Source organism: Gymnoscopelus braueri (assembly GCF_963280865.1).
Source record: "Gymnoscopelus braueri genome assembly, chromosome: 6".
In the NCBI taxonomy this organism is placed as follows: domain Eukaryota; kingdom Metazoa; phylum Chordata; class Actinopteri; order Myctophiformes; family Myctophidae; genus Gymnoscopelus; species Gymnoscopelus braueri.
In genome coordinates, this window is record NC_137607.1 from 39,516,853 (window position 1) to 39,531,852 (window position 15,000).

Sequence of the window (15,000 nt, forward strand, 5' to 3'; positions counted from 1 at the left end):
GTGGGCTGGCACACACCCTGTGTGCTGGTGCCGCACAGGGTGTCCAAAGTGCCGAGGGAGGGGTCAGAAGTAAGTTAGAGAGTTCTACACCCCCCCGCTGTGTTTGACTTAGATGGACAGGGTCAGTTCTCTGGTGACACACTCGCACACAAACTATATGCACATATGGAGTATGCCCTCGCACATGCGGGCACACAAGCATATGCACATGTTCGCCAGACAGTATTTATGCCCTGGCAAAGGCTAAGTGTCTTGAGCTGTCGTTCAATGGGAAACAAAACACTCACTCTGCACCTCCTCCTCCCTCCTATCTCTATCATCTTTATTGAAAAACATCTCTCCTCTTTTTTCTTCTCGGTTTCCCCTTGTGTTTGACCTACATCTGCCCTTCAAATTGTACAGGACTTCTTTGTTGTTACTCTCTGCTCTCGTCTCTGGCAGATCAATCGAGCTCCAAGCTTTGGGACTGATCAGAAGATAGATTACGACGTGAAGAAGGGGGTGCTTCTCAACGCCCTCAAACTGCTCAACATTAGGTAACATACACGAGCACGCACGCACGCACGCACGCACGCACGCACGCACGCACGCACGCACGCACGCACGCACACACACACACACACACACACACACACACACACACACACACACACACACACACACACACACACACACACACACACACACACACACACACACACACACTCACACACAGACACACAGAAGCATACCTATACATAATACATATGTGTACATACTCACACAGATGGGAATTTCCCCCAGAGGCCCATTACTTCAAGCGAAGAGCCAGTCCAAAAGTTGCGTCCAAACTTTATTTTTTTACAACGTTCTAAATGTTTAAAGGTGTCAGGTCGATCGATATCAGTCGCATCTCAAACTCCGGGCTTTTTATAATTAATAATATTTTTATTTTAATGCGTATTTATTTATTCGTTTTAAATTTTAGCAACCCTGAAAACTTGCTTATTTCTTTCATACATTCATGTATGTATGCAGCTGTGTTCAGCCATTCTTGTCTTAGTTCTCAGACCGATGTCAGTGGAGATGCCTGGGCGTTTGTTTACCAGGCTTGGGCTGTGGACAAAAACCCGCCGTCCTTGTAAACGTGTGAGCTAGCTTTGCTGCGGGGGTTGTTCAGCATTGAAAAGGCCAAGATACAAAGCTCAGCCTCTCCATTGTGCTCTTTGTGCAGACTTCACTCGGGCATGCCGAGAGCATGCGCGTGAATGTGTGTGTGTGTGTGTGTGTGTGTGGGGGGGGGGGGGGGGGCGGACTGGAGCTTATGCTATTTTTTCTGCTTGCATGTTTGATGCTGGCATTGTTTGGTGAATGTGATCTGTGTATTTGTCATTCTTAATATCGTCCAGTACATGTATGTGGAATTTGTTTGCATCTGTTTATTATGTGTATTATGAGTTTATGTTTGATGCTTGGTGTGTGTGTGTGTGTGTGTGTGTGTGTGTGTGTGTGTGTGTGTGTGTGTGTGTGTGTGTGTGTGTGTGTGTGTGTGTGTGTGTGTGTGTGTGTGTGTGTGTTACACATGTATTATTTACTGTATATAGACTTGTAAGTACAGTGTGTTTGTGTATGAGTTTGTGGGCATATGTGCATGCTTGTGTGTGTGCACGCTGTGGTGTCCCCACTGGCTACTGTGAGTCTGTTCACTGATTGATCATCTTAGACCCGACCTCTGGTCTCTTTCTCGCCACCACTCCATTTCTACTCTCTCACCCTTTCCCTGTGCCTGTCCTCTCTCCCGTCTAAATATAGCCACTTTGTTGCTAATCACACGCACACACACACGCACACGCACACACACACACACACACACACACACACACACACACACACACACACACACACACACACACACAGACAATCAGAATCAGAATCAAATGCATGCGCCGCTATGGAGTTAGTTCATGGTCTATGCAAAGACTCAGTCAAACTCCCGCCTGGCTTCGTTCAGTGCAAACATTGGAATGATTTGTTTAGCCGCTAATGTTTGCTGTTGTTCCCAGAGATTAAAAGGGAAGATTTGATTCTTCCATCCTGGCAAATAAATCTTACGCTCACACCCCCGTCACTTGAAACAGTGACGGGTGAGTTCTTTCCACTGGACAAACTGCCTATGTTCGTAGTGAACTGAATGAGGGTTTTGTTCTACCTCACTCGCTTTCTCCATATATAGTAATGGGTTTTGCTTCCCTAAAGGGAGGGGCTGGTGGCGTGGGGGGGTGAAGGCTCAGCGGCGCTTTGAACACAAACTGTATCACCGGGGGATCAATTCCGACCCGGCCGGCTATGGACATTGACAAACCTCGGTCCCCCAACAGCACTCAATATCCAATTTAAAGGGCCAGCGATTGGCTCAAATGAATTGCTCCTTCTCCAGACCGCGACGGCCGGCTCGTTCCAAATTAGACAGACTAGTCCCATTAATCTCAAGCGTTGTGCGTTTTTGTTGTGTGTTTGTGTGTTTTGACTGTATCTCTTATCTCCGTGTCGGTGGGTGTTTTGTGTGTGTGTGTGTGTGGTGTGTGTGTGTGTGTGTGTTTCAGGGCCAGCGATAAGAAGCGTAACCTGGCTCAGCAGAAGGCGGAGGCTCAGAGACGTCTCTATGGACACGGCTCCATGAAGAAGCTGTCCGCCGCCTCCTCAGACAAGGACAAACAGCGACACACACTGGAACGGAGGAGAGAAGAACTGGTACGCCACAAGAAATACAAATAAATAAATAAATAATAATACAAATAATACAAATAAATGCATCAATAAATATTGCTGTCATTGGACAGAAATCTTGTATCTCCATGTTTTTTGGTCAATTAATGCCCTATTCTATACTTTGCTGTATGATGAAGTCATGCAAAAGTAACTAAGAAAAAAATAAAAAATTTTGGTGGGTGAAAATGTATAATGCCATGCCCAAAAAAGTATTAACTAGAGCTTGAGACTAAATAACTACTTTGGATCCATTAGAACAGAGGTGATTTTTCCATTTCCCGAAAATTCACGGTTTTGGACATACAAGGTTTCCGCCTGACATCGACAATATATTGTTTTAAAGCTTTGATTACCTGGGGAACATTTTTTTTATATATGGAAGCTGCCAAGTGCAAACACAGACCTATACTGTCACTACCAATGGAGTGTCAGGGTGGTTTAACCACCATATCGTTACTGTGGGGTGGAAACCTTGTATGTCCAGAACCGTTCCTTTTTTATTATTATTATTATTATTTATTTTTATTAACGATTTAAAATAGTTAAAATAGACGTTTGTGTGACACTCTTGTATGATGAAGTAGGGCATTAATTTACGAGAAAACGTAAAAAAGTTGAAATATGGAGATACAAGGTTTTTGCCCGACAGCAACGATATGAAAAAGTATTACTGATTAAATTCTGCCACTCCAAGACTTTTCCAGAGGGATTCTGATTGGCAAACCTCCACTCATAATCTCACATACATGTCTACTCGTCAGTATTCTGCCGCTCCAACATAGAGCACATGACACTCATCAGAGATCAACATGATCTTTAGTTTTGTACAAAAAGAAAACAGCCAAATATCAAATCTCCAACTCTCCCAGGCGCTGTTCTTACTGAAACGTGAAACATCTATATTTTATAGAGTAATGCATCGCAACGAGGTAAACAACAAAACAAACAACAAAACAAACAATACACCAGCCTGCTGTTGCACAGACAAGCCTACCCCTGGGTGGAAACGACAAAAGCTGAGAAACAGAAAGGAAAACAAAATGAAATACTGACAGTCATAAAGCTTGTTTTCCACTGTTTTCTTATCCTGTGTCAAATGAGTGAAAGTTTTCTGAAACAAGCACATGTTTTCACTAGTTGGGAGCTTCCTACATCGTGGGGGGTGGGTCGGGGGGGGGGGGGGGGGGGGAATGCTAGCGCCTCCCACCACCTTCCTTGATTAGTTTTTTGATCAATCTGACAGTAATCAGCAGGGAAGGTAGGGATGGATGGTGCCAAGGTGCTGTTCTTTTAAAATATTGTCTTTGTTTCATATAGTTTTATTCAAGACTGGAGAGTACAGGGAGACAGAAAGTGAGGGGCAGATGGGGAGGTGCGTGACATGCAACCCGGGTCTTCAAACGAGAATGTTGCAATTAGATGCAACATGTTATATCGATGCACCCACCAGTTAGCCAGTGGGGCACAGCAGATGTGGCTCCCAACTGCTGTTGAGGATTTGGATTGGAAGTCGGCAGGGGTGAGGTTTGCCGCAGGCACGTCCCGCTTAGCCTTTAACGTCATACATCAGCGGCCGGCAAAGACACACGCGGGCACACACGGGCACGCGCACACACACACACACACACACACACACACACACACACATACACACACACAAATACACATATCACTGATTTTTGGCAAAAGGACCAGCTCCATAATGATACTTTTCTCATTTCATGAAATCTGAATGGAAGGAAAATAAATCTTTTACTCATACCCTCATTTTCTCATTCTAATTGAAGATACACCTGTCTTCATCCCATCCATCTTGGGTGGGATGGAGGGATTCAGAGGTGGAGTTGGAGGGTAACTTTCAGCTGAAAGCTTTACTTCCCCTCTCGTCCTTTTTGTTTTCCTTTGTACCCTCTCCTTCCCCCGATTCTAGAAAGAGCGACTGGCGCAGGTCCGCAAGCAGATCTCCAGGGATGAGCATGAAAAGCGACATCTGGGGAACTACAGGTAAGGAAGAGGAGTGAGCGGGTTGGGGCGCTCCCACCGGGAACCTCCCTCTCCGTCCCCCCAATCCCCTAACCCACCACTGCTGGCTTTGCTTACATTTACGGGGTCATCCGCAGTTCGCAGGGCTCTCGGGTGGATAAATAATGCTGCCGCAGAGAAAGAGGGGAAAGCAGAACGCCTTAAGTTTTGAGAAGGCAAGGCAGAATAGCTGAGAGAGAGAGAGAGAGAGAGAGAGAGAGAGAGAGAGAGAGAGAGAGAGAGAGAGAGAGAGAGAGAGAGAGAGAGAGAGAGAGAGAGAGAGAGAGAGAGAGAGAGAGAGAGAGATTAGAAAAGGAAGACAGAGATTGGAACAGGAAGAGAGGGATCATGACCGGAAGAGAGATCGCAAACAGGAAAAGAGAGACAGGAAGAGAGAGTGGAATGGTAAGAGAGAGCTTGCGACAGCAAGAGAGATGGTGACAGTAAAGAGATTGCGACGGGAAGATAGAGATCTGAACAGCTAAACAGAGATTGTGACAGGAAGAGAGAGATTGTGACAGAGAGAGATAACAGAGACACTAAGTTCACAGTGGCAAGGTTTCTCAATGTGCAAAACATTGCTACCTTTTTGTTGGCCAATCAGAAGTACTGTCTCTTCCCTCCTCCAATTTAAGTACTTCAGAAGCAAGGACCTGTTGGTGGCGGGCATGGGGTTTTAATAGTCACCTCATCGACTGAGCTAACGGCCTTGGAGCATGCCTCTGCAACTCTTGCCCCTGATTCGCCACCCGTCCTTGGTTCATTGTTAATTTCCCTTCGCTCCCCGAGTCATTCTCTTGATTTCTCCATACACCCCTGCTTAAAGCTGCAACACACTGCCCATACCAAGGCCACAGAGGGAAAATACGATAACAAGCTGTTGTGTTTCAAAACAAGCTCCCCCTCCCCTGCGTGTGTCCCTCACACATTCTTATCTGTTTCTCTTTCCGTCTTTTTGTTCTCTCCCACACACTATTAGTCTACATACCTACACCACACACACCACACTCTCACACATACCACACGCTCTACAGTAAGTACCCATTCTCATTCTCTACACTTTCCTGCCTCGCATTCTCAATCTGTCTTTTACGCGTACATACTTGCACACACGTAGTGTACACTAATGCACACTATTGCCCTTTTGGGTTAACTACTCATCCCCTGCTCTCTCTTTCTCTCTCGCTTCACATATAGTGTTAATTGAGACACAAATCTTGATGTCGTTTTAGTTTTGAATAAAATTTGAATAAAATGCCATTTAGTTTTTGTCATATTTTAGTCATCTGAAATGCTTTAGTTTTAGTCTAATTTTAGTTGACTAAATATCATAAGATTTTTCGTCAACTGAATCTACAGTTGATTTAGTCGACTAAATCGTATTTTGGCGGACCATGATGGCCTCGCAATAACTGATTTATGCTAAGCTGCGTGCCGAAAATAGCTAGCTGTAGATCAGCTATTTTCGGACCGCGACACCCACGCGCAACCAAGCATAAAATTACAGTCTTAGTTCTACTGGATCTCTCCTCCACTAGTCCCTCCCTAACATTTTAGTCTAGTTTTTATTTGTTGACGAAATTGTCAGTATATTTAGTCATATGGTTTTAGTCATCATAGCATATTTTTTTGGTCAAGTTCAAGTTTTATTAGAAAACATCATTGCATAAGAGTATGAATTATGATGTTTCTTACAATTCAAGGGGACCGCTCTATTAAAAAACAAAAGCCAATCATCAAACATCAAATACATCAAATAATAAAAAAATGTTTCTGTCATAGTTTTAGTCGACGAGATTAACTCTGGCTTCACCAGCTTCTCTTTCACTTAAGTGACCTCTTGACTTGTCGCTTAACTGTCGGAAGTTGAATCAGAGCTCATGTGAAGTGACTGTCACTTCCTTCCCCTTCCTCTCTGAAAGTTAGCCAGACAGTCTCCAGCAGTGGTGGAAAAAGTACTCAAATGTTTACTTAAGTAACAGTATCAATACTGCAATGTAGAAGTAGCCTACTCTGTTGCAAGGAAAAGTCCGGAATAAAAAATGTACTTGAGTAAAAGTACAAAAGTATTGGTATCAAAATGTACTTAAAGTACCAAAAGTAAAAAGTACCAAAAGTAAAAAGAATAGCAGATCTACAAGCTCACAACGTGTCGCGATGCGACGTGTTGTGAGCTTGTAGATCGGCTATTTTATGGTATAAAATAGGGCTAAAGTGGTAAATGTATGTTTTATAATGTAATAATTTATATCTGCAAAGTAACTAGTAACTAAACAAATAATTGTAGTGGAGTAAAAGTACCATATTTGCCTCTGAGATGTAGTGGAGTAGAAGTAAAAGTACTGATAATTGGAAATACTCCAGTAAAGTAAAAGTACCTCAAAATTGTACTTAAGTACAGTACTTGAGTAAATGTACTTGGTTACTTTACACCACTGGTCTTCAGACAGGCCAGGGTCCGTCTGGGGCACAACTAATAAAGACCACTCAGAATTCAAACGCCGGCTTCTGATTAGCAAGCCGCTCCTCATTAGAAGAGCTCCCTTAATAAACGCATTACCCAGCCATTAGGTGAAAACGTGACCTACAAAGACGCCGAAAAAACAAGCACCCAGAGGTCAGAGCCTTGTTGTTTCCCTACCATTTAATAAATGTCTGTCAAACCATTATAGGGAGTGATGCGTTAAAATGCGAAGTGTATGTGTGCGAGCGCTCGCGTGTGTGTGTGTGTGCATGTGCATTTGTTAGAGCACTGGTTCTCAACCCAAAGGGGGGGGGCAGTCCCCACCACTTATTTTGGGGGGTCGTGGTCTGAAAAGGTTGAGAACCACTGTGTTAGAGGATGTGAGTTAGAGTTTTAAGCTGATACTTGGGAGTTTGGATCTTAGGTCACATTTACACCTTGGCTTAAAATGTGATCTGTATCTGGATATCTTATCCAGATAATGACAATCTGATCTCACCCTCGCGTTTTTACACCCAGCGAACTTTGACTCACAATGTGAGCCGCCAGACCATCTCCAGACGTGATCGCATTCTGATTTCAATGTTTAATGCATTAACGTTTTTCCTTATCCAGATTAAGATATACAGGTCACATTTTAATGCAAGGTGTAAATGGGGTTTCAGCACTCCACTGACTGGAAAACGGGGGAGGAAAATGTGCTGGTATAGTAGATGAAACACTTGTGGTGTGGGGGTTTGTGATTCAATGACCAAATGTTCAAAAAGCAGAGATGCAGCGCCAGGCCACAAGCAGTCACTGCTTCCTATTGAACAGCTGATCTTTCACTTTTGAACAAAGTGAATAAACCACGTACTACATTTTAAAGGACTTGCTGGTCTGTCCCCGCCTTTCATCTTAACATTTTACATTCAGTATTTCCCCGATTTGGAGGGAGACCTTTGCCAGAATTCTCAGAGCATATCTTGGAGAGAAAAGTATTTGGAACACATGCTGTACCTTAAAAAAAGAAGAGAAAAAAGTATGGCATCAGTACAGAAACGGGGCCGGGGGAAAGAACTGGAATGATTTTGCAGTTCTCTTCAGAACATGGTATTGTTTGTGTTTTTTATTCAGACAGTCCAACACGTAATGTAATGTTCAAGTACATTAAGGAAAGTTCACGGAGTTATAGTACAGTTATTTTTTATACATATCAAGTAGTGCGAAATGTCTGTGTTCTTTCCCTGTTGAAGGGGATCTTCTCAACAATATACTGAATAAAATACATGTATCCAGAATAATAACTGTAAAATGTTGAAAACAGCAGACTTTGTGTGATGAAGACATATTTGCATAATATTACACTGCTTGCCCTGACTACAATCTCATGCTAATGTTTCATTTATACTTGTGCCGCTTGTGTCTTGTGCCGAAAATAGACGATCTACAAGTTCATAGCGTGTTGCATGGCTATTATTGGCACGTGACCCTGTTGCACAACAAAGTATAAATCAGGTTTATAACAAGTCAGGGCTGCACGACCAAATGGAACACTGAAAACGATTGAGTTTTATGGATTATCTACATATCTACCAGCTGTGCCGCAAGCAAAACAGCGCCCTGAAATGTCGTGCAAAGGTAGACTTCACATCCAGCTTTACCGTTTTGTATGTTTTTAAAAAGGAGGCTGGACCTCGTAGTAGACGTTTTAATTCCAGCAGCCATCTATTTAACTCCAGCAGCCATCTATTAACACCATATTTGGAGTGTGGCTCCATCCTAACATCTGTGCAGATGCCAGAGGTACCGCACCACTTTATTTTCCTTCTGCGCTGGTCATTGTTTTAATTCGATGGCTGGCGCGATGACTCTGCGGCTAGTTTGCAGATGTATGGGTGAGATAACCAAGCGGACGTTTATGCGTTTTTCTAATCCCCGCTGGCTGAAGATAAACACTGGACACTGTCGGTCTAGACTTGGAGGGCATAGAAAGACGGAGGGAAAGACGGACGGATAGCAGTACGGTGAAACATGTGGCCAGGGGCTTTTTGCTAAAGTCTACTCTACACACAGCCAACATTGTTTAATTAAAGTCTTACAGGTAAATTTTTCCACTCTGAGTTAAATAACCACTCAGAATTTTGCTCTGCAGAATTGAACGCTTCCCCTTCTCCCTATTAACCCTGTCCCTCTTTCCCCTTTCTCTGACTCTCTCCCCTTCCCTTTCTCTATCGTCTCTCTGCGCCTCACACTACTCTCACTTCTCTCGTCTCTCTCTCTCTTTCCCTCCTCGTTCTGTCGCTCCTCTCCTCTACGACCACCTGCCCTTCATCTCCCCTCCCATTCTCTTCCTTCTCACCTTTGACAAAACTCCATTCCTCCTCCTCCTCCCTCTCCTCCATGACTCCCTCACTTCTGTTTTTTCTCTCCACTCTTCTGTCATTGTTACACCTCCAATCTTTCTCTATTTCCTATCTCCCTCGCCCGCTCTCCTTTTCTCGTCGGTCAATATCGTCCGTCTCTCTCCTCTTTTGTATTTCCACTTCTCCCTCATTCTTTTGCTGACCACCCCTCCTCTCCTCCTTTCTCTATTCTTCCATCTCCACCTCTCGTCTCTCTCCCTCTTATCTCTCTCCCACCTCTCTATCACTCTTTACCGCTCTTTCTCTCCCACTCTCATATCTGTGTCTCTCCCCTTTTCTGTCTCTCTGACTCCCTCTCTCATCTCTCTGTCTCCATCTTTGTCTCCTCTCTCTCTTGCCCTCTCTCTCTCCCTCTCTCTTTCTGTCTCCCTCTCTATCCCCCCTCTCTCTAGACGTATTTACCCTCCAGATGACAAGCTTCTTTTGGAGAAGTATGAGAGTCTGCTGTCTGCTGCCTTTCAGACCTTCCTCGCTGGGCGAGCCGCCTCACTTCAAAAGGAAATGAATAATCCTCTGAAACGAATGAAGGCACGTACCTGAGACCAGCTCCACGCACGCACGCACGCACGCACGCACGCACGCACAATATAGTTACATAAGCACCTACAGTGTATAGATTTACAGATATGTGTGCACAAAAGCACACGCATGCATAATAACCAGATTATCTGCAAGCACGCACCACATGAACCTGACGTACAACCACAGAATATTACATGTAAGTTACAAACACAGATACACATGCATGTACTGTAGATAACCGCGCACATCATAAACAGACACCTGCAGACAAGCATTTAGTGTGCATGTGTGCGCACACACACCTAATTTATATTATGTCCTCAAGACAGGACAGAGGGGCACGCAAGTACAATTCAGAGTGTCTCCTCCTTAACATGTTAGGATGCCTTTCTGTTTTTGACAGAATGTCCATACACCCCCCCCCCTGCTCTCTCTCTCACTACAAAAGTACTTATCGTTGTTTGAAAAGAAAGCTAAATCCCACACGACCACATTTTTGTTTCTCTCTGCTTGCTTAAGCACCTTCCTCTTAATCTTCGCCTCAACTTCTTTCTACCTCTCTCTTTCTTTTTTTTTCTCTTCTCTCACAAGTTTGTGGCTCTGTGGATGTAACTCGCCAGTTCTGCTTGCTTTTATTTCATAAAGAGGCTTTTCAGAGTTGATAAGTTACCTTGCACACTTCCTAACCCGCTTTGCCATGGGTGAATTTTTTATACAACTTGCAGCAACGTGTCATGTGCACTGATTTGAACACGCGCACACACACACACACACACACACACACACACACACACACACACACACACACACACACACACACACACACACACACACACACACACACACACACACACACACACACACACACAGATTTGAGGCCATACTTTGAGATTATGTGCACGTTTGTACAGGGAATTGTATGCACATAAATGATGAGGGCTCTCCGGTACCAGGGAGATACGCAGCTAGCTAACTTTGAAGGTAAAAGTAGAGCCACTGAGACAAAGAGAAGTGGATTTCCATTCTCCGCAGTGCTTCAGGAGACAAGGGCAGAAGACGGACATGGATGGACTTTGTTTTAATATTGATTCTCTCACAGTTTGTGTAAGAAGAAAGTTTCCTAAATCAATCAAAAAAATATGCTCAAAGTCGCTGCCCACAAATACCCATTGAGGCGGAGGATGAGTTGAATGCTAATAAGAATGATGTGGTACTGTAGCTTTTCTTCCTTGAAAGTAAAGGAGTGCAGACTTCATTTTCTGGTGGGAATTGTGGACTTAGGCCTGATTTATACTTCATCGTACGATGGTGTTGTGCACCGAAAGTAGACAATCTACAAGCTCACAATGCATGACATACTGTATAGACGGCAGTTTGTATCAACAGCACATTTAACCACTTTAAAACAAGTATGTTTGTGTTGCTTTGCTTTGTTGGTCTCACACCAATGTGATTCAAATATGTGCTTTAATGCAAATACAACAAGTGCAACTGTGTATCCTCAAAGCATATTTACTGCTTTGTTCTGTCTTTCCACGTGTAGTTTTAACGGTAACCACATCGAACATGGAGAAATGTAAAGAGACACAGGAGAGAGGGAAGGAGAGATGGATAGATAGGAAAGACAGCGGAGGAAAGATGGTCCAAAATGTACCATATGTACATGAGGCTTGGGGGTCTTTATGAGGTTAAAGCCCCTTTCCCCTCCAGTCGGCTGGCTGGTTCCTAGCCTGGCTAGCTGGCTGCTCAGCCTAGGATCAGGGGCCCATGCATGTCATGCCAGCACTGCTTTGGCATGCACACACACTGCATGCGCACGCACACGCACACATATTGTATACAGGAGACAGATGAGGCATGCAAGTGGCTTTCATTCCGAAAACAAAACATGTGCGAACAATAACGCATGTGCACCCACGCTTAAGTACTCGCTCAGGGCAAGCAGACGTGTTCTTTTACACAAACAAGTGCGTGCGTGCGAGCGCGCCGCACACACACACACACACACACACACACACACACACACACACACACACACACACACACACACACACACACACACACACACACACACACACACACACACACACACACACACACAGACACACACACCCCTTAAGCAGTTGTATGACCATGTGTCTAATCCGATACACATGGAGTCACCAGCCACTTCTTTTCATCTGACAGTGAGAGTTTCACTGGAAGGACGTAATGCATGGAGGAACATGCTATCTGACCTTGTTCCTATCCCTGCTGAACAGATGCCCTGCCCTGACCAACCTGTAGAGTTGCTGGTGCAGCAACAGAGTTCCCCCCCCTCCCCGCCCGGCCTCGTTCCTACCATCGAACTCGTGCCAATTGCGTTCGTCGGAATGCCCGGCCAAGCCGGATGCACCACGGAGGATTCAAACCCCTAGTCTCTGTCGTGTTGGGCAGGAACTTTACCCCTCCGCCAACCGAGTGCAGAGAAAACAACTTTTAATCACCTTTTCCCTGCATTTCGGCTGCGGCCAAAATGGCCACCGCTCCAGCATATTGGCTATGAAGCGAAATGCAGGCATTTTCCAAATTCAGACTCTGCGCTGCCAGGGAGCAAGGCATGTTCAGCCAAGGTCTTTTTTCCCTTTTTTTTCTGGACCTGGGATACGGCACAGATGTCCAGGGCTTGTGTGATGTCAAAGTTTCCTTGTCTTTTTCAACTTTTTAATTTGTTTGTGCTCTGTTTTGTAAAACAGAGCACAATTCCCAGAGGATGTAAAAGCAAACTGCCTTTTAATCATCACTCACTGTATTTATCATCATTAGCATTTGACTCTACCTCTTCCTCTTAACTGTGTGTGTGTGTGTGTGTGTGTGTGTGTGTGTGTGTGTGTGTGTGTGTGTGTGTGTGTGTGTGTGTGTGTGTGTGTGTGTGTGTGTGTGTGTGTGTGTGTGTGTGTGTGTGTGTGTGTGTGTGTGTGTACATGTGTCTATTGTGCAGGAAGAGGACATCTTGGATCTGCTGGAGCAGTGTGAGCTGGACGATGAGAAATTGATGGGAAAGTCCTCCAGGCAACGAGGCCCCAAGGTGGGGGAGAGAGACAGAGTGTGTGTGTGTGTGGGAGAGAGGGAGAGAGAGAAAGAGAGAGGGGGGGAGAGAGAGTGTGTGTGTGTGTGTGTGTGTGTGTGTGTGTGTGTGTGTGTGTGTGTGTGTGTGTGTGTGTGCGTGTGCGCGCGCACACGCGCGTGTTGGTGTGTACATGCGTGTGTGTGTGAGAGAAGAAAGGTGGACGGATAAAGAGGCCAAATGCCTCAAGGGAATTAAGAAGAAGAAAAAGGAAGGATGGGTGTCAAGGAGGAGAGAGGGAGAGAGAAAAAGAGGTGGAGAGGCAGGTAGTGGGGAGATGCCTGGAGCTAATGCCCAGGGAGTACGTGATACAGAAGGGACGGAGAGGGAGAGTTAAGGAGAGGGAGAAAATCTGAAAGAGAGCTGGCCCATAGAAAAGACCCAACTCCCTTAGGGGACAGCTGTCAGGCTCTCTCCCTCTCCCTCGCCCTCTCTCTCTCTCTCTCTCTCTCTCTCTCTCTCTCTCTCTCTCTCTGTCCTCTCTCTCTCCACCGCCCATGTCTCTCTCTCTCTTCCCAAGTCTGTCACACAACACCTATACGCCCCCTCCATTTCCCACGACAGCACATTAGTCCCTCCATCACCTTCCTCTCCTTTCACTCCCTATACCCCCATCCTTCATCGCTCTTGCTCTCTCTCTCTCTCTCTCTCTCTCTCTCTCTCTCTCTCTCTCTCTCTCTCTCTCTCTCTCTCTCTCTCTCTCTCTCTCTCTCTCTCTCTCTCTCTCTCTCTCTCTCTCTCTCTCTCTCTCACCCTCCCTGCCTCTCTCACACATCAGCATCAATCCCTCAGCCTCTGGAACAGTCAAAGTGTGCGGTTAGGGGACTCGACAGGGCAGTTGAGCGCTGCATTTAGACGCAGGCCTGAGCCCTTCTCACACAATCAAGCGTTGTCCAAATTAATTCGGTCCCCGTCATTTCCAATGCTGTCAGAGTGCATGTGAGCGAGTGGTAGCAACTGTGTGTGTGTGTGTGTCAAGAAAAGGGAATGGAGATAGATAGAGATGGAAATAGAGAGGAGAAAAGGGAGATGGAGAGTAAAAAAGTGGAGGTGCCCCCCCCCCGCCCCATCCCTCCCTCTGACAGATAGATTCACTCCTGGGGGTTTGGCGCTCAGAAGCCATCTGGTGAAAAGGAACAAAACGAGGGTACAAACGTGCGGGGGGAGGGGGAGGAGGGAAGCCAGGCGATTAGGGAGCGCGGCGCTGAGGGTCCTTCGTTATCGACGGACAAACGTTCAAAGTGAGCGAGGGAGAGAGGTAGGGAGCAAGGAAAAGTGGTAAACGGGGGGCCATGGAGGGAGAGATAGGGAATATGCCTGGCGGCCGTCTTTCTTTACCTCCTTCTTCTACTCTCTCTCTCTCTCTCTCTTTTTAACTCTCTTTTTAACTTCTCTGTTACCCTGTGGCCTTTTCCTCTTTCTTTCCTTCTCTACATCAAATCCCTCTCAGTCTCGATCAGTATCTTCACTTCACCCTCTCCCTCGCACACGCACGTACACACTACACACACTACACACACTACACACACACACACACACACACACACACACACACACACACACACACACACACACACACACACACACACCTGTCCAGTGTGTATCTCTGAATCCAGTCTCTCCAATATATTCTCTCCCTCCATCTGTGCAGCAGTACTGAATTCATTAGTGGTAAAATTTTCCAAACATTACCAAAAATAGTAAAAAATAGCAGCTTATAAGCAGTATACAGT

General features: G+C 45.3%; 1 protein-coding gene across 1 annotated transcript in view; it reads left to right on the forward strand.

The window, feature by feature from the left end:
• Positions 1–15,000, forward strand: part of ttll7 (tubulin tyrosine ligase-like family, member 7) — an 86,383-nt gene that overhangs the window by 42,529 nt on the left and 28,854 nt on the right. Inside the window, 5 exon segments of the mRNA XM_080430067.1 lie at positions 442–536; positions 2,583–2,730; positions 4,679–4,752; positions 10,032–10,167; positions 13,142–13,228. Of these exon segments, the coding sequence (XP_080286193.1) occupies positions 442–536; positions 2,583–2,730; positions 4,679–4,752; positions 10,032–10,167; positions 13,142–13,228 (540 nt within the window).